The sequence below is a fragment of the Chelonia mydas genome, chromosome 17 (assembly GCF_015237465.2).
Source record: "Chelonia mydas isolate rCheMyd1 chromosome 17, rCheMyd1.pri.v2, whole genome shotgun sequence".
Classification (NCBI taxonomy): Eukaryota; Metazoa; Chordata; order Testudines; family Cheloniidae; genus Chelonia; species Chelonia mydas.
In genome coordinates, this window is record NC_051257.2 from 2,469,334 (window position 1) to 2,488,531 (window position 19,198).

Consider the following 19,198-nt stretch of genomic DNA (forward strand, 5'->3'; position numbering starts at 1 on the left):
GCACAGCAATAATCCAAGTTTAACCAGAACGTCTTGGGGGGGGGGGGGGGTTTGCAGGAAAAAAACAAGGGGAGACAGGCTACCTTGCATAATGACTTAGCCACTCCCAGTCTCTATTCAAGCCCAAATTAATAGTATCCAATTTGCAAATGAATTCCAATTCAGCAGTTTCTCACTGGAGTCTGGATTTGAAGTTTTTTTGCTTTAAGATAGCGACCCTCATGTCTGTGATTGCGTGGCCAGAGAGATTGAAGTGTTCTCCGACTGGTTTATGAATGTTATAATTCTTGACATCTGATTTGTGTCCATTTATTCTTTTACGTAGAGACTGTCCAGTTTGACCAATGTACATGGCAGAGGGGCATTGCTGGCACATGATGGCATATATCACATTGGTGGATGTGCAGGTGAACGAGCCTCTGATAGTGTGGCTGATGTTGTTAGGCCCTGTGATGGTGTCCCCTGAATAGATATGTGGGCACAGTTGGCAACGGGCTTTGTTGCAAGGATAGGTTCCTGGGCTAGTGGTTCTGTTGTGTGGTATGTGGTTGTTGGTGAGTATTCGCTTCAGGACACACTGAATCCTTCACCGAGGAGGCAAACTGACAGCGTGCTTGTCTCGTGAAAGGAGGGCCACAGCCAGTCTGGCTGTAAAGGACTAGAAGAACGCAGGGTAAGCAATACCCTACAGGACACGAGAATATGTTGTTCATTAAATCTAGGCTCTAGGGTGTGTGTTCTGCTTTTATTTGGCATGGAACCGTTTGTTTCCGATACTTCTAACTGCTATGACCAGAATCTCTGGGCTTTGTTAAATAAACGTATTTCACTATAAACATGTCTAAGTGCTGTGTGTTAAACACAGTGGTCATCTGAGGCGGGACTGGTAAGTTGCAGAGCCCTGTTTCTTTGGGAGCAGCGAATCTGCGAGAGTCCAGTGGAGCAGGGGCTGGGTGCTCCAGGGAGCCACTCAGATGGCTCAAGGGTTGAGATTTGCCTATTGCCAACTTGCAGAGTGACAACGGGGCGTGCAAGGCCTAGAAGGCAGGGCTTGTGTTGGATGTGGCCAGTAGAGCTAGGGAGCTGACCACAGCAGGTAGACAGGGTTTTCTCCTGTTAAGGGCAGGTGGTAGCAAGGTGCCTCACAATCTGGGTACCCCTGGGGAGCATCCCAGCCTGCTCAGAGGGGAAGACGAAGGCACACGTGCCTGATAAGCTTAGGGACTGAACAGTGCAGAGAAAATGAAGATGTTAAATGCATCTCCGTATGTGCTTACTCCCAATATTTAAACTACACCTTGCATAGGTGAAAAATTAAGTGTTTAAAAAAATCCCTGTTAATTACCTAATAGCATTTATTAAAGTAGGAAAGGATTAACTTAATATCTAATTCCTGAAACGGACTTCCTGCTGTAATGAAAATGCTTTCAAGTAGAATTTCCCCACATTTTCATGCTGGAGTCAGTGGGCTATGTTGAGGCATGCTTGGGGCAGAGGACGCTACCGAGACTGGTGCTATCATGCCTGACCTCATGCGAAGTCAAGGCAAGGAATGTTCTTCCTGAAAGAGCTATTTAAACCAAACCCACTGCAGGCGAGGAGCCAGAGATAAAAGCCAGGGCCCGGGCAGGTAAGTTGGAATGATTGCATCAGCTCTGCCTCATCCCCAGGAAAGCTGCACCAACTGGGCCCTGCTCAGACAAGCACTCAGAAATTCCATTAATAGAATTAACTCTTTAAAAGACACCTAAGTACAGCTCCTAATTAAGGCTGGATTTAACTCAGCCCATTTTTAACTGAAAGCTTCCATCTAGTACCATTCTGCAGACACGACAGGCTACTTACTGCCACCCAGAAACAGCATTTCAGCTTTCTAAATGGCTTCAGATCTTTAGTACGTCTGTCCAAGCAGCTTATTTCCCATTAGAAAGGGTCTTGGCTAACGTTAGCTTCCCTACCACCAGCAACAGGAAGTCTCAGAGCGGAGGTCACCGTGTCAACAGCGGGGTGCCATTTCCTATCCTAGAGAAGTATTTTAAATATGCATAAAATGTGATCATTGAACCCAACTTAAAAAGAAGCCCCTAACTAGGCCACAGCAACTGAGCTGACAAAAAATCCCACACTCCTGCCAAGCCCAAGTGCATAAGTGAGGTTCCAAAGAGCCATGAGATTTTAATAAATAAATTGGGTTTGTTATTTATGTTAGGCTTTTGAGCCTTCAGGCTTCATGTTTTCAGACTTTTCTCCACAGTCACCAAAGCTATAGACTTCTTAATGAGACTAGAGAGTCTCATGTAGGTGCCCGACTCCAGGAGCTGGTGGTCTACAGGGGAAAAAGCCACCCAGCTCTACCTGCCTGCAGCTGAAGAGGCAGCCAAAAGCTGGTGGTCTCTCAGAGGTGGAACCATATCTCCCTTGCCCGACTGACCCATGTGGTCCGCCTCCAAGGCCATGCAGAGCAAAGACCTCAATACCATGGAATTGTGGACCTCATAACAAACAAGATAGGATCACAACAGCCAGAAAGAATCATTGTACCTCCTTCCTTAGATTTTTATGTAGAGAATTGCAAACACAAAGGAGAGATCCGACAGAGAGAACATTTCAGTGAGACAGTTCTGTTGCCATTGGACAAGTCACCTAGTTAAAGGCAGCAGCTATTTTCAAAGTAGCTCTCATTGAAATGATCCAATTTTCAGAGTAAAAACAGCTGAAAGTTTTGAAGTTGTGGAAAAGTTACCATTGTTAAGTCTTGACAAGTCCGAGAGGTCACCAGCTCATAACCCGAGTAACGTGCTTAGCTCTGGTGAGCTGGTTTTGTTTAGGTAAGAGTTTGATAGCAGATACAGTTTTCTGTTTGACATGACTGGACTTGGTATTTACAGCAATTAATACAGACTTCCCGTTCTTCTTCTTTGGATTATTTTGGGATTACAGCTCCTTTGGCTCTCACACTATTCTCGGACAGGAGCAGAGGACAATGCCTGGGTAGGTATGAGGACATATGTGCGCAAGAGGAACACTCGCCACGTACATACCCAGTGAAATAGGCAGAGGACAAAAAGATTCTTTGATACCTCATTACCATGTATTCAACACTCAAAGTACACTCACTGGCAAAAAAAGCTAGCACACCTGTCCAACCTTTTGAATATTAACATTTGAAAGACATGCCCAGTTCGTTAAACGTGTAATCTGATTTCACTCAATTTAATAAAATCATGGAAAACAGCATGTCATGGGTAGTCAGTGATCCCATATTACAGGGATTAAAGGGAGAGATCTGATTACAGTACTGTCTGTCTTTCTAAACAAACACTCCCTGTTGTAATGACTGTTGTCCTCCATGTCTACATGGCAAGAGTTGTAAACTTGTGAGAACTTCCTAAATAAATCAGTAGTGTACATGATGGCTGGGCTTACAGGCATGAAGTAACCCAGTCGCTTCAGCTTTGGGGACAGTTGATCAGCTGCCAGGAGACGTTGCAGGAATATCTGGAGGTGAAGGAGTAGGAGAACTGAAGGGTGCTAACGGGAGGATGAAGTCAGAATCTGTGATGCTGTCCCGTAAACAGATTAACCTGATCTCACCCAACATTAGTAAGAGGGACGGAGTGGCTGTGGCTCAGGTTTTTACCAGAGGGCCACGGCCAATGGAGCAAGGCCACTGCGCCCTGAAGCTCTCAGTATCCCCGTGTCATGGGTGATGGGCCAATCCTGGGGACCTGAGCAACTGCCACACCTGGGAGCTGGAGGTGCTCAGCATCACAGGACTTGGCAATGGACGCTTCGCCCACAGCTGCACAGGCTCTTCCCACCTGTTCCCCATGTAGTAGTGGCCAAAGCACCCCTCCCCAGAGGCATGGATTCTTCCCTCCCAGGAAGCCTTGCTGTACCCTTTTGACCCGCCACAGAGCCATTTCCTCTCCCTTTGCTGGAGACGCTGTCTAGGCTGGGGTTAGTGGACATTAGCTTCCAAGAAAGGTCAAGATGATCCAGCTGTGTTGGACTAGCAAGAGCTAGAAAATGGGAAGGGGCTGTGGGAGCAGGGGAAGAGACCTGCGCTGCAGTCACCATGGAAACCATCCTTCACTACTGCTGCAACCGCTAAGTGACACTCTTACCTTCTGGGCTGGGACCGGCACTCTTCCTCCCCACTGTCCGCCTCCTGCATGCACAGAGGAGAAAAAACAGGACCAGTTAAAATACTAACCCATTCATAAACTTCAGACCATTGCACTTCACTAGCTTGGGCGGTGTCTGTAGGTGGGGGGTTTCTTTTTTATTACCCCTGTACATCTTTCTGCTGCTGCATATGCACTTACTTTCTGAAAGCCTTTAAATAAACACATGAGAATCATTTTTCAACTGCAGACTTTAACATGCTGCTGCATGGCCTTCCAATGATCTCTGCCAGCCAAACAGCACCAACAGTCAAGCACTTATGTTGCTCCGGGGGGGGGGGGGGGGGGGGGGGGAGGGGGAAATCCCAGTGTCTGACAGTGAGAAGCTCAGAATCAAAAAAGAGCAAAAAAGTGAACCCAAAATGGGGCTGGGTAAGTGCAGACTAACTAGAAAGTGAAAATTTGACACAGTACGCGGCTTCTGATGCAAAATTAATCGGCATAATTTCTAACATGCTGTGGAATTTTATTAGGACTTTCTATAATCTCAACGTGATGAATTCCACTTCATAGCAGATTTAAATGGACATTCGCAGGCAGGACTGGGGGAGGGGTGTAGAATTTGCTTTATCAGTGAAAATAATAAAATCAAGTTTGGCCGATGTAGTTCCGTGGTGGCTGGGAAGCATTTTAAAGTACAAGCAACATTCTAAATTGGCACAGAAAGGCCTTCAAGGAAACCAAAGCTCAGCACCTGGCAACAGGAGATACGGGCAACGCTATTCTTTCAAGTTTATGCCCAGGTCACTTGGGGGTTTTAGGCTGTGATTGTACTGACTCACAGAAGCATAGGACTGGAAGGGACTTCAATAGGTCACCTAGTCCGGTCCCCTACACTCAGGGCAGGACTATGTAATAACTAGACCATCCCTGACAGGTGTTTGGAGATTTTTAAGAACAGGTCAGACAATGACAGATTCCACAACCTCCCTAGGCAATTTTTTCCAGGGCTTAACTATCCTGAGAGTTTTTCCCTCATGTCCAACCTAAACCACCTTTGCTGCAATTTAAGCCTGTTGCTTCTTGTCCTGTCCTCAGAGGTTAAGGAGAACAATTTTTCCATGTCCAATTCCAAGCAGGGTCACACCTTCCGTTATTTGGGAGGGAGACCTCCAAAGAGCATACAGGTGCTGTAGGTAGCGGTGTTGGTGTGACGAAGTGGGACTGTTCTTAATGTTTCCTCTGAATAGTGTGGGGGTGACTCAGTTCCCCTATGAAGTTCTTAAGTATCTAGGGGGTGGGGTAAGGGTGTATGATCATTGCAGAGCCCTAGAGGGCAGGTGTGTGCAGGAGTCTGGACACAGAGAATGACCGACACCCTGTTTCCTGGCAACTGATGGCCTGGGCCCTTCCCCCCTGCCAGGTGAGAGCTAAAGGGTTGGAGAACAAAGGAATCAGGTGACCTCCTGGCCCGGGAAAGGGACAAAGCCCAGAGGAGGAGGGGCTGGAGGGAGTTTCAGTTTGGGGCTGGCTGGGACATGGAGTGAAGTGCAGACGTGGTTGTCTGGCTCACTGCCCCCCAAAATGGACCCAGCTGAGGGGTCCTGTTCTCTGCACCTGCAAGCTCTGTTTTAGACCATGTTCCTGTCATCTAATAAACCTCTGTTGTACTGGCTGGCTGAGAGTCACGTCTGACTGCGAAGTTGGGGTGCAGGACCCTCTGGCTTCCCCAGGAGCCCTGCCTGAGCGGACTCGCTGTGGGAAGCACACGGAGGGGCAGAGGAGGCTGAATGCTCCGAGGTCAGACCCAGGAAGGGGGAAGCCGTGTGAGCTGTGTGTCCTGCAGACAGGCTGCTCACCGGAAGGCGACCGCCCCAGAGTCCTGACTGGCTTCATGGGGAGCAGTTCCAGAGCATCGCCATTGGACTCCGTGACAACTGGTGGCAGCGGTGGGATGTACTGCACCCCGTGGATGGCGCTTCCTGCAGTAAGTGACTGGGGAGCAGTAAAACGAAGGGGGATTGACGAGGACCAGGCGTGCTGAAGGCTCAGAGAGGAGCGGTTTCAGGGGGCGGTAAACCCCTGGGAGTGTGTGACCAGCGAGAAGGACTGTGCAGTAATGGGGTCCCCCTGGGGACTGCAGTGAGCAGGCTCAGGGGTGGAGGAGCCTGCGGCTTGGCCCTGGGAGAGAGAAGGACTTTTGCAGTAACAGGGTTCCCCTGGGGATTGCAGCGAGCAGTCCAAGGGGCGGAGGAGTCTGCGGCTCGACCCTGGCAAAGAGGTGGTGACCTCGAGAAGGGCTGGCATACTTGGGGTTCTTCCTGGAAACCGTGGGGAGCTGAGAGCACACAGGCTTGTGAGTCCACAACAACGTGGGAAGAGTGGAGTGATGGCCTGTCACTGTTTCCTTAAGAAGGACATTGTAACCCTGTGCAGAAAGCGAGGGTTGAGCATTGGAAAGTTCACCAAGGCACAGTTAATCGTGCAGCTGGAGGAGGATGACCGCTCTAGGAACAGATTCCTGACCCAAATGGGGCTATCGCAGGATCTGGGAGCAGCTGGAGTGGTAGCCAGGCATCGCCAAGACTCCTGTCCCCGACCAGACGAGGGTCTTCACGATCGGGTTCCCCATCCGGGGATCGGAGATGCATGGGTTGGAGCTGAGTCCGAGAGAGCAAGAGGACTGTGAGAGACAGCGAGAGCCCGAGAAAGAGCTGCAGAAGCAGCAGCAGCATGAACTGGCGGTGGTGGAGCGGAGAGGCCTAGGGGACCTCCCAGGGGTGAGTGGGGATAGACCCCGGGGGGCCAGTTCCGCAGGGAACCTCGAGACTAAATTGCTGCCCCTGGTTAAGGAGTGGGGGGATGTGGATGCCCACCTCACTGCCTTTGAGCAGGCTGGAGATCTGAACCAGGGGGACCCTGCGGAAAAGCCCCGGTGTCTAGCTCCCTCGCTGGGTCCCAAGGCCGTAGACTCCGTCAGCCAGATGGATGGGGAGGTGGACGGGCTCCCACTCCTGGTCCCAACCTATATGTCTGTGTGGAGTTTCCTGGGGTCGGGCCCCTCGGACCCCCAGGGGGAGCGGAAGGTGATGGTCAATGGGGAGACATTCCTGGGGTGGCGAGACCCTGGGACAGAGAGAACTGTTGTCAGGCCCTGGGTGGTGCAGCCTCAGATGCTGAGGGGCTGTGTGAGCTGGGTAAGGGTCCCAGGGATGAAGCCCCTCGCCCTGCCTACTGCCCAGATCCCTGTGCAGACCCAGGAGGGGTCAGGCTGGCTGGTTGTTGGGGTTCTCCGGGATATCGGCTGCGAGACCCTGTTGTGGGGCGACTGTGTCTCTTTGGGACAGGATCCAGACCCTGCTCCTGTAACTGCCAAGGGTTTGAATTTGAATCCAGGGAACCAATCGGTGGAGAGGGAAATGGTCAGTGAAAATGCAGATGACCTGGCTGGCAGCAGGGAGGAGCGGCTAGGCTCAGGCTACCTGCCTGCCTGTAACCAGACCCCTGGGGCTGGGTGGGACAGAGAGATGCTCCCTGCGCCCTTGCACACTGGAGAAGGGGCTCACGCTGGCTCTGATGCTGTGAGGAAAGCAGCGAGCTCGCTGCCTACCCTCACTGGGACAGCAAGGGCAGTGCTGAGCAAGGGGGAAGATAAGACCCCAGCTGAGTGGGGGGAGACACAGGCAGGGCAGGGGATCTGTGGGGAGTGGCAAGGTGTTGGTAAGGAAAGTCTGGATGAGCCTAGGCAGCCTTGTGAGCTGATGGCTGTGTCTAGTCAGCAGGGTGGGAAGGCGAGGAGAGTGGCAGATGAGTGTCCCTGGACCTTACCTGTTAGCTGGGTGGAGAATTGGGACAGGGAAGGAAACGTGCCTGTGTCTGTCAGGGCTATTGACTTGCCTATGGAGGGAGCTACCCTGATCTCCAAGCAGTTGTCTGTGACCAGCCTTGTGTGCTGGGACAAGGGGAATGAGATCCCAAGCTGTGTGTCTAGGAAAGGAGAAAGTGTGTCCGGCTCTTCTTGGTCTGTGGAGCAGACAGAAGGGGCCTTTCAGCCTGTGATGGATGAGGGTAGTGCAGTTGTCTCAGAGTTGGTTCTGGATTCAGCTAAAGCCCAGGAAGGGAAGGGTCCTAAGTTTGGGTCTGCTCAGGAGAATGGCCCTGTAACTAGGTCGCATCCAGTTAGTGTCTATGTAAAATCCCAGAGCCCAGACAATTCTGGTGCTTGTATTTTGCCTGTTGCCAGTGTTTTGTTGGGAAAGGGTGTCGCAACTCTGGCTAATCAGGGTGAGATCCTAGCCAGGGCACAAGGAGAGCATGAAGGTGTGTGATTGTGTTACCTACTGAGGGTGTGGAAACCTGTAGCAAGAAGGAAAAGATTCCTGAACTTGTGTGTGGCAAAGGGAAGGAGAATGCTTCTGACCTTTTCTCTAGGAAGTCTGTCAGTTTGCCTGAAAGGGGATTGTGTAGGAATCCGCCGGATGGGCCAGAGGTAATTCTGGATGTAAGGGAGACCCAGAAAGGGTCTGTTGTTGCTCAGGAAAGTGTTCCTCTAGAGTAAGCCCTAGGTAAAGAGGGTAAGGGCAGAATTTCTGTGAGGGGTGAATTGTTGCATAGAAAAGCCCTAGGGAAAGGAATCCTCATGGAGTCTTTGCAAGCAGTTTACTGCCACTGAAGGGTGTGAAAGTGATTTAATCAAGACAGTTTCAGTTCCTAACAGCCAGAAATTTCCTGTTGAAAGATCCAGTGTGGAGAGCCTTGAGAAGGTCTCAGATGAAGTGAAAGCTGTTAAAGTTAAACCGTCCTATAACCAAGTGGCTGTGTTTGGCCAGCTTGATGGGGAGAAGACCCAATCCCAGTTTGACCCCCTGGGGTTTTGGGGTGGCCAAAGGGCACGGGCCGCATAAACCTTCCCACGTGCGGCCTGTGAGTGCTGTCGACCACCCCCGACCTAAGGGAGGGTGTGAAACTGGAAGGGCCTGGTGTAACTCCTACCAAGGAATGGGAGAGATGCTGGGGCATCCATGGGAACGTTGGTGGCTTCGAACTTCCCCAGGTCACTGGCTAAAGTGACCCCGCTCAGTTCGATCTCGAAGGGGGGAGAGATGTGACGAAGTGGGACTGTTCTTAATGTTTCCTCTGAATAGTGTGGGGGTGACTCAGTTCCCCTATGAAGTTCTTAAGTGTCTAGGGGGTGGGGTAAGGGTGTATGATCATTGCAGAGCCCTAGAGGGCAGGTGTGTGCAGGGGTCTGGACACAGAGAATGGCCGACACCCTGTTTCCTGGCAACTGATGGCCTGGGCCCTTCCCCCCTGCCAGGTGAGAGCTAAAGGGTTGGAGAACAAAGGAATCAGGTGACCTCCTGGCCCGGGAAAGGGACAAAGCCCAGAGGAGGAGGGGCTGGAGGGAGTTTCAGTTTGGGGCTGGCTGGGACATGGAGTGAAGTGCAGACGTGGTTGTCTGGCTCACTGCCCCCCAAAATGGACCCAGCTGAGGGGTCCTGTTCTCTGCACCTGCAAGCTCTGTTTTAGACCATGTTCCTGTCATCTAATAAACCTCTGTTGTACTGGCTGGCTGAGAGTCACGTCTGACTGCGAAGTTGGGGTGCAGGACCCTCTGGCTTCCCCAGGAGCCCTGCCTGAGCGGACTCGCTGTGGGAAGCACACGGAGGGGCAGAGGAGGCTGAATGCTCCGAGGTCAGACCCAGGAAGGGGGAAGCCGTGTGAGCTGTGTGTCCTGCAGACAGGCTGCTCACCGGAAGGCGACCGCCCCAGAGTCCTGACTGGCTTCATGGGGAGCAGTTCCAGAGCATCGCCATTGGACTCCGTGACAGTTGGCAATTGAATAAGTGGCTCCTCTTACTTTTAAGCCAGCACTGCCCCAGTGCAGTGCTATGGAGTGTTTTTGCTATCTTTCAGGCAAGAGGTAAAAGCCACAGTCCTCCAAGCACTGAAGGTCCCACAGCTTTGTTCTCCAGGGGCTGAGCACTAGCAGGATATACTGACCAAACCCCAGTGCAGACATTTACGTCATTCTACCATGGATTTTTAATTAGATCCTGGATTCTTCCTCCCTGTTAGACTGGTGTGTAGTGTTCCAGTCTACTGTCATAACAGCTGTTCCATTCCACCCCAGAGTGGTTACATTTCTGTGGAGGAGGAAGAGGTATCTAGCACTTGTAAAGGAGCATCCACAGAGGAGCTTATGGGGTGGGAAGAAGGCTATCAGCAGAAAGGGACCAACTTTTGCACAGCTAGAGTGAACAATCAGAAAGCGCCCATGCTAGGCTTTCCCCTGCAGCATTGCATTACACCTAGATACCTTTGTTAGAATGGCTCCAAAAATGTTCTATCACCACAATTCCTAGTGACCGCACCTGCCGCACGTGGGGAGTATATCTGAATCCCAAAGACTCTGTATGCTGCTTGCCAGTGAACCCGATACAGAGACCTAGGATAGTTCCATAGCTGGCAAAGCCTCGCTTTCCTTCTACATCTTTCATCTGCTATGGCTTTGAAAATGCTCTTGCACCCATCCCTACCAACCCATTCAGCTGCCACCTGCAAGGCGTACAGGTGGAGACAAATATGCAATGGTTTGGCTAGGACCTATCATGAGGTAGCAGAAGAGTAAGAAATAAGATTGTGGATTGGGTCCGGATCAGCAGAACCACCAGCCATTATGTCTGCTGACCCTCCCGTCCAGCCCCACCAGAGGGTAGGTGCAGACCTGCTGCTCAGGGGCAGGAGAGCAAGGAGTTTTGAAACAGCCAGCAGCACTTGCGGAATTTGCAGAAAGATTCAGACCTGCAATTCTTAAGTCACAGGCTCAAGAAGGGTGGAATGGAAATGTTACATTTCACCACCAGGGAATTGTATAACCAGATTCGGTTTCCTGTAACTTCACAGAATGAGAGGCACAGCTCAAGAAAGCCATCAGTGCAGCATTATTTGGGTCCCATTCGTTATTATGTGCAAAGCTCAAGGCCTTTCTTTATACAAATGCAAGATACAGATGCGGAACGGCCAGCAGAAATATTTGCATCTCTGCTATCCGAGAGTCTGATCCTGGGAGGTGCTTGCTAGCAGAGTTCCAGGAGCACAGGTGCTCAGCGCCTCTCAGGCTCAGACTCCAGTTAATGCCTAGTAAACAAGGAGACAAATAGCAAAAACAGACACCTATGGCAACAAATTGGAGCTAAAGCTGCAGGCTACACATGCTGAGGGGAAGCCAGCAGGGCTACCTTCCACACCGCAGGCCTCAGAATTAGCAGTGTCACTCCAGCAGCGTGAGACAGACATGCCGGCACTCCTCTCCTAACTGAAAACCCCAACCCACTCCATCATCAGGAGAGAACGTGATGCAAATATTAACACTGTCAAACAGGTACAACCGCGCAGGGAGAGCATCGGCCGAGCAGCTTTCCAAGCCCTCCCTCCTGCAATGAAGTGATACAATGTTCAGCCAGCCGCAGGCAGGGACTGGCTCAAAGTGGCTGGATGCTGCAAGCCGCAGCTCCGATAGGCCGCGTGACGGCAGGAGCCTGAAGCTGGTTGCCATTATGTGGGCATTCACAGGGATGGCACAGGCCAGGCTGTTGCACACCATGCTGGCCACAGCTGTACTTGCAACCGGCATCCCAGGTAGCTGAAGACACCAGGCTTTTAGCCTGAGCTTCCCAGCAACTTGTCAAGAGCACCGCATGCAGCTGGCCAGGATGTGGTGCCATTCCGTGCTGGCTACACTGAAAGCTCTAGGTGACAGGGGCTTTGTTTTCCTAGGCGCCTGCACAGCGCTTAGCACAACACGGCCCTCACCATCACTGGGAGCTTTCAACAACAAGCGTTTGTAACAGCCCCTCATCAGCCATCTACCAGTGAGGTCAAATCTAGAATAATCAAGTGACTGGCAGTCTCAGGACTAGATGCCTTTCCTGGTTTAGCTATGAAGTCCTAAGTGTATGTGCAATTATCTCCTTACGAACAAATTTCCTTTAAAGGGAAACACCAAAGTGGAGTGTAGCTAACTGGTGCAAGTCAAGTGACTTGAAAGAGGTAGATATCCCACCTCCTAAAAACGGACAGATTGGCACATGAGGAATGGGGAACCCATTGTCAACTTTGCAATCAGATTGTGTCTTCCTGTGTCCAAGTTAATCTGCTGTCAGGCAGGGTAAAAAAATTCTCAAAAGCACGCAGGTCACTCAAGCACTTTGAAAAGGCTATCCACTGTAGATCTGCACCCACTATCCTTAGAACCAGTTGGATTCTGCCAGGTCACAAGATACGTGGCCAACACTCCATATTGTTGGAAGTCCCCAGGAAGGGGACTTACTAGCCTGTCTAATAACAGCAGTCAACAAAGTGAATAGCAGCCATTATGCGTGAGCCAAGAGCTCAAAAGGGTTTGTTCTCTAGTCAAATGCATTCTTCAAGCCCAGGATAAGGTGAAGTGGTGGAGAGAAGCACTTCAGGTCTGCACAACCTCACTCAGTAATCTAAGCTATGCAGACAATGCTGTTTTCGGTCTGGAACGTACAGCAAGCAACATCATTACAGCAAGTGGCCAGCTGCACATCCAAAAAAACCCCAGCCATGGCAACTAGCAAGCACCGTGTCCCCTCAGCAAAATAAACAAACAGAGGGGATGCCCTGAAGCATGTAGACCATTTCAATTATCTTGGCTCCACATGGAATTCAAACCTCATGAGCTCTCTGAAAACATGGAGGCGGATAGACAGGACCCCATCAGTTGCCATCTGTCACCGCTGAAGACTTGATGAGATCTAAACATTCTAGACATAAATGCAGCACATTTTAGTGTCAGGAGTTCAGAGCGTAGCCACTTACGGTCATATTAAACTGGACTATGGACACATGCGATTCTGGTCAGTCTCTAAGATCAAATAGTGCTACCTGCACTCTGCTATCCAGCCCGAGACATCTGAAAACTCATCTTTAACCTTTAGGATTTATGGCAACATCCGTCTTCCCTTTCTGTCTTCACTACCAAGATTCCTGTCCATCGGTCTGCTACCCTCTCCCCTCCAGCCAGTTGGCATCTCATGCATCTGTCTAGGTATGCACGCCCCACCCCATATCAGCTTTATGGGAGCATCTCATCTTACTTCCGTCCTTCCAGCTTCTTCAGGATCCTGCTCCCCAAAACACTTTTTCCTCTCTCACCCTGTGACTCTTTCACTGACTTTCCACATCAAGTTCAATCTTTTCTGTCTCCTATTGGAGGCTCTTTGCAACTCCAGCACAGCTTCTCTTACCTGCTTCACGCTTCCCAAGCTTCCCTTCTGACTACCCCCTTTGCAGCCTCCTCTTGGTGCCACCTTATGGGCTACTCCTGTTATGCTTAACGGTCTTCCACTTCAAAACACTCCCTTATTCTGCCATGGAATTTCTCCTCCACCATGAGCTCGGACCATCACCTGACACGCTGCATATCTGGTTATTGCACTATTTCCTGAGCTAGGCTGTAATCATTCACGTGTATTTTTCTATGACCGCAAAGCAGTAAGATCACTAAACATACTGTAAAGACGAGGGGCTGCTCTAAACCTGGAACTACAATTTAATATAAATTCTCCACTAGAGGGCAGGAGAGACACGGCATGGACAAACACTACAAGTTCAGGAGTGACTCTCCCCTACGGGAGATGAAGGAAGATGCATCTCCCACATGCGAGTTACTTTTAACTAGAGAGCGTTTTGGAAGATCCTGTTGCCACTTCTCAGTGCGTTCCCAAAGCGTGGGAAGTATTGCTGCAGTGCAGCCAGCTAAAGAGACTACCTAGAATCTGTTTAAGCTGGTTTTCCAACGGCGGTACAAAGGCCATTCGGAGATGCGTACAGTGGGGCGTCTGTTGAGCTGACAGCCACCAACACTGAAGCATCTTGCGTGCCTCCCTGGAATACAAGCTCTCAAGTGTTTTCCACTCCCTGCGGCCTGTACACTACAGCCAAAACACAGCGCTGGGTGCCTGGCCAGTAGCTTGTGGTTAGCGCTATGTAGAGGCTCCTAGGGGCTGATTGTTCCATTCTCAAGCCAGCCCCTTGTACCAATGTACAACTCCTACTGGTTTAGAAGCAGCCTTGACAAGCTCCAAAGGGAGTCATGCCCTGTCTTCCTTGGCCAGAGAAATGGCAGAAACAGGGGGCTCAGGGGAAACAAAAGGAGAGCCATGGCTCTAACGAGGCTGCAATATTAACGACAGCTTAAAATGAAAGATGTAACTTTCACTCTTTGCACCTTTCAGGCTATGCGGAACAGAATATGCAAAACACAAACCCAGTTTTTACTTTGATCTTCTGGCACAGTCATTAAAAGGGCGAGGGACAACAGAGACATTATTTAGCATTCGTCAGGCTTATACAATGGCACTCTCTCCATGTCACATAAGCCAGTCTCCTGTCCCTATGAAACTTTTCTTATCTCCATGTGGCAATAAAAAACAGTGCTCATCTGCATTCTGAAATTCACATGCAGACAAACAAGCTGGCATCTAACATGTCTGAGTTCCCTGGCACACACATTTGTTGGTAAGATGTATGATTTCCACCAACTCCTTCCCAAACTACGGTAGCTAACATTTACTACTTTCATTAGCCATGGTACATTAGTGAGGCTTCTTGCCACCTATTTGTTTGAACCCTAAAATAAACTCACTTTAGCATACCTGTTTGGTTATATTGCTGAAGCATGTGTCAGAAACTTGTAGGAAACATGCCTCAACTGCTGCTTACATCCTTTGCAAAGTGAAATGCCAGCTGCTAAACTACTATCAAGAACGGCCCTCTATCAAAACAAGCAGATGAGTTAATCTCTCAATTTGCCAGTGTGAAGCAGTGGTATTAATAGACCACTACATTTTATGCATTCCACCCTCAGTTTGAAGATGCAGCTGTAGTCTAACATGCATGGCAGAGTTTCCCATAGCCAGGCTACATCACCAAACTGGATCTGTACCAGGAGTGAGCTTTTTACCGTAAAACTGTAATTAATACATACATAAAAATAAAAAAAAATAAATAATTTAAAAGGATTAAAAAAAACAGAGGAAATGTTCTCTTCCATCATAACAGCTAGCAGCATCTTCCTTAGAAAAGATTCCTGTTAACAAAAAGAAATGAAATCTGCTCCCATGACTGTACACACTCAGAAAGCCCCACTTTGAATGGCATTTAAAAGATCACCAGCATTAGTTTGCAGTCAGACTGCTGTAGCTGGACATTTTAATGGAAGATGCTAGATCAATTTATAAATGAAATGCAAAAATACACCTACAAATTCCATCGGCTGCAAGCCTGGTGCATTTACTTATCTTCTCTTCCCTCTCTGAACAGGGGCTGGGAACACAAGAGCCTAGTGTGACAGTACATTTAGCCAACTTCAGATCTGCCCTTCACCACCCTCCACCCAAAACAACCCCCACCACTGACTTTCTCCAGGGAACTTTAATACACTGACTAAACCAAAAAGCCTTTAGAACAACCTACGTGGCCAAGAGGCTGGCAATTCAGACAAACTGTCATTCTAACTTGTGTCTAGACTCTCTCTCTAGAGCAGAGGCTCTCCTATGCCATGAATGCAATGACTCCTAGCCACAACTTGTAAGGATGCCAGGTGTGCCTTCACGTACACTAGTTCAACCCTGCTGAAGTCACTAATGTAGGCTTTTCCTCTAACCACAGAGCAGTCAGCCTTGATACTCCAAAGGACACCAAGCTCCAGAGAGAAAGCTTTGCATTGGTAGTCATCTATGGTCAATTGCAACACCAACTCCAGCGCCTTTGCAACCGTGGATGAAATTCTCAGCTAGTGTGACCAGTCCATTGACTTCTACAGAGATGACAATTTGCACCAGCTGTCTTTTCATGGAAGGAGATTACGGGTGGTGGGGGTGGGAGATTTCCATTTTCCCCAGCTCAGTTGCCTTGATTTGGCATCTTTGTAGCCAGCTCATTTTCATGGTTTCCCCTATATAAATCAGTTTCTTCCTTTGTTTGCAGGGATCTTTCACACAAGCAGCGGGATGAAGAAAATATAAAATAGTGAAGTGTGGTTGCAAATCCCCAGTCAGCAGGTGGACTCAGGTGTGGATGTAGGGCATCAAGCTATTTTAAATGCCTAGACCTCAAGCTGACAATGCCCCTCCCTTTAAGAAATAAAAAGTCCTCCTTTGACAGGGAGCACAAGACCTAATCCCGCTCAGAGACACGAGCATACAGTGGTATCTGTATTTTTAAAACACAAAGCTTTCCAGCCTTCCCCCAGGCCAAAACGTGCTTTGAGCCCATGAAAGATGGCAACAAACTCGCCGATACAGGAGTGAGCTGCCAACAGCAGTAACTAGCCCAACACAGAGGAGACGGTCCAAGGTGGTTAGCATACTGCCAAGGCCAGTTACCTTGCAGGATTAACCTTTACGAGGGGTCTGATCACCATCATGGATCATTTGACTTTGTTCTGCTACTACTCAAAGCCTCCACACCTCATGAGGCAGGATTGCTTTAGAGTAAACTTTCATTCCCAGCTATTGAGTAGCATCAGGAAATGAACTGAATGGGCTCATGAGAGTAGGAACTGAAGACATCCTTCGCTATAGATCTGATCGTTGCTAAGCTGTTGAAGTAAAGGTGTGCTCACTCTACCTACTCTTCCTTGGGTAGAGCCCTGTGCATATACCCAAATTACACTGAAAACCTCTCAGCTGGGCCAGATCTTTGTGGGGAAGAAGGCAGCTGGTCTAGTCAGATCAGGGGCTATGCACCCAAGTATTAATCCAATCGCTAATCCATGCAAATGCTGTCCATGAGCATGAGGGAGAGCATTTTCCGGTCTCCCAGTACATCTGTGTCTTTGCGACAGCCGTCTCATACATTGCAAGCTCTTTGGTACAGGTGCTCTTCGGACAGCACTGAGCGCATCAGCATAACGAACAATCCCTTGCCTAGCACCTGATCACGAAGCTCCTTCTCTGCCTGTGGACCCGACCAGATTAATACTGGCAACTGCCCTCAGTCACAGAAGTCACATGGAGATAATATATTCACTGCACAGACTCCCGAAGTCCAAGGGAGTTTGAGCTGCACAAGGAATGCACGACAAGTACCAACTGAAGCCCAATAGCGCCAGTGACAAACTGTGCATAAGATGCCCTGTTATGGAGCCTGGTCCTATGAACTGTGAGCTTAAAAATCACATACTGGGAGCAAACAAAATTCAGACAGATTCAGTTCAAAACCACCATACGCATGTCCCTCCACTGCAGAGCTACGTGACAAATTTTAAAAAAAACACACTCTTAAACATAAACCCCACATATGCTGTGTTTACAGCAAGGCCCGGGTGCCAGCAACAACAGACTGGTACAAAGAAACAAGGACAGACTTGAAATCCTGGGCTGAATCTTTTGAGAGACCCAAGGTTGCACATGAATTAACTCTAGCTTGAATTTCTGAACATCACAATTTTGAGTTCCATGCTTGCGCTTTGCTCAGGAGTTGTTCGATACCAAGGAGGATGTTTTAACCACAGAAAGTGGGCAGCCAGAGGATCAAACTGCACACTGACTTCATTCTCGTCCATGCCGCAGCTGAGAAGATTACGAGCAGTCTATGGAAATATTTTCTGAATATTAAGTAACAGATTTTGAACTGAGTTGATTCTAGATACCATTTCCCTGGTAGTGATGTGAACACACCCATACATGTGTGTGTATGCTCCATAAAGCTCAACGCAGAACTAATTAATTCTACAAGCCCCTCAAGCTGCCCTGGAAGAGATAAACCCTAATTAGTTTCATATCCTTTCATACACAGTATAAAAAGGTTACCTGATATAGTCCAAGGAGCTTGAAGATGAAATAAGCAGTCACCATGCCTGTGAGATCAGCACAGGAGTGAGTGGTACATGGGTAACATACAGAGCACAGCAGAGAGCTACACTGAAGCAAATACATTTCCTTGTTATGCATTTGAATGACAAAGGCACCAATCAGAAAGGCTTGTGTAGGACCTGGAACCACAAGTACAATTAAAATAGGCCACAAGAAAGAGAGAGAGCGCGCATGTAAATCTCTGCATGCAATCACTCTTCCTGATCTTTCCAAACCAGGGGCCAAGAGTTATCATTCAGCCAGTCAGCACTGGTCTTTTCATTGTGATAGCTCTGGGATCTATTAATGTTTTTAGCCCGTTCCTGCTGCCTCCCTGGATAAGATAACACCTTGCTTTAAACACATGAAAGCCACCCAAGACCCGAGACAAGCACCACAGCTACATGGGGAAGTTTCAGGCGCAAAAGTATACTAGAAATTCTGACAGCAACACCTGCACCTCAGATGTGGGACAGCAACAGTCAAGGTAGGGTAGTATTTCACACCAAGTCTCCCTCCCTTTTTCCATCTCAGACTTAGCATGGCAAAACAGACCACTGACAGTGTGATCCAGAGACATCATGCACAACATTTCTGCTAGAGGAGAAGAATCGCTTCCCTCAACATCATCAGAGCAGAAACGCACTGAAGAGATGGGGTGCAAGCAGACTGGCTATCCCTGCCAGGATGCAAGGAAGGGAGGGAGCCCCTTCCACTTCCAAGTCTGATAGGGTAGCGAGGCACCAAGCAAGACACAACAAATCACTCGAAAGCTGCAATTCCACTGCAGGCATTGGGAAGTAGAAATGCAAGTTCCACCCCCTGAAGACACCCCCCATTCCTGGACCAACTGTCAAAAAGTTTCTCTGTTCGTTTCAGGCATAAGAATAAACAGAGAGGCTCTGAGGAACGTGTGGACAGTCCAAATTCAGATAGTACTTAGACACATAATAAGAATGGCCACACGGGGTCAGACCAATGGTCCATCTGGCTCAGTATCCTGTGTTCCAACAGCAGACAATGCCAGATGCTGCTGAAGGAATGTACAGAACAGGGCAGTTATCAAGTTATCTTCGCAGTCTGCTTTGGACTTAACTATCCTGAGTAATTTTGTATCACCTGCAAATTTTGCCACTTCCCCGGTTACCCCTTTTTCTAGATCGTTTATGAATATGTAGACCAGAT

At 49.1% G+C, this 19,198-nt stretch overlaps 1 protein-coding gene across 5 annotated transcripts in view; it reads right to left on the bottom strand.

Moving 5' to 3' along the window:
• Nucleotides 1–19,198, bottom strand: part of SSH2 (slingshot protein phosphatase 2) — a 140,386-nt gene that overhangs the window by 80,396 nt on the left and 40,792 nt on the right. For 2 of the 5 annotated variants that reach the window (XM_043530824.1, XM_043530823.1), the window contains exons 1-2: nt 17,972–18,079; nt 4,128–4,171 (exon numbers count right to left, since the gene is read on the bottom strand). In XM_043530824.1, the coding sequence (XP_043386759.1) occupies nt 4,128–4,171; nt 17,972–18,016 (89 nt within the window). In that variant the 5' untranslated portion in view covers nt 18,017–18,079. Of the gene's footprint in view, nt 1–4,127; nt 4,172–12,827; nt 12,911–17,971; nt 18,080–19,198 lie in introns of those variants that run through there. The other 3 variants (XM_043530826.1, XM_037880850.2, XM_043530828.1) reach the window with 2 other exon arrangements.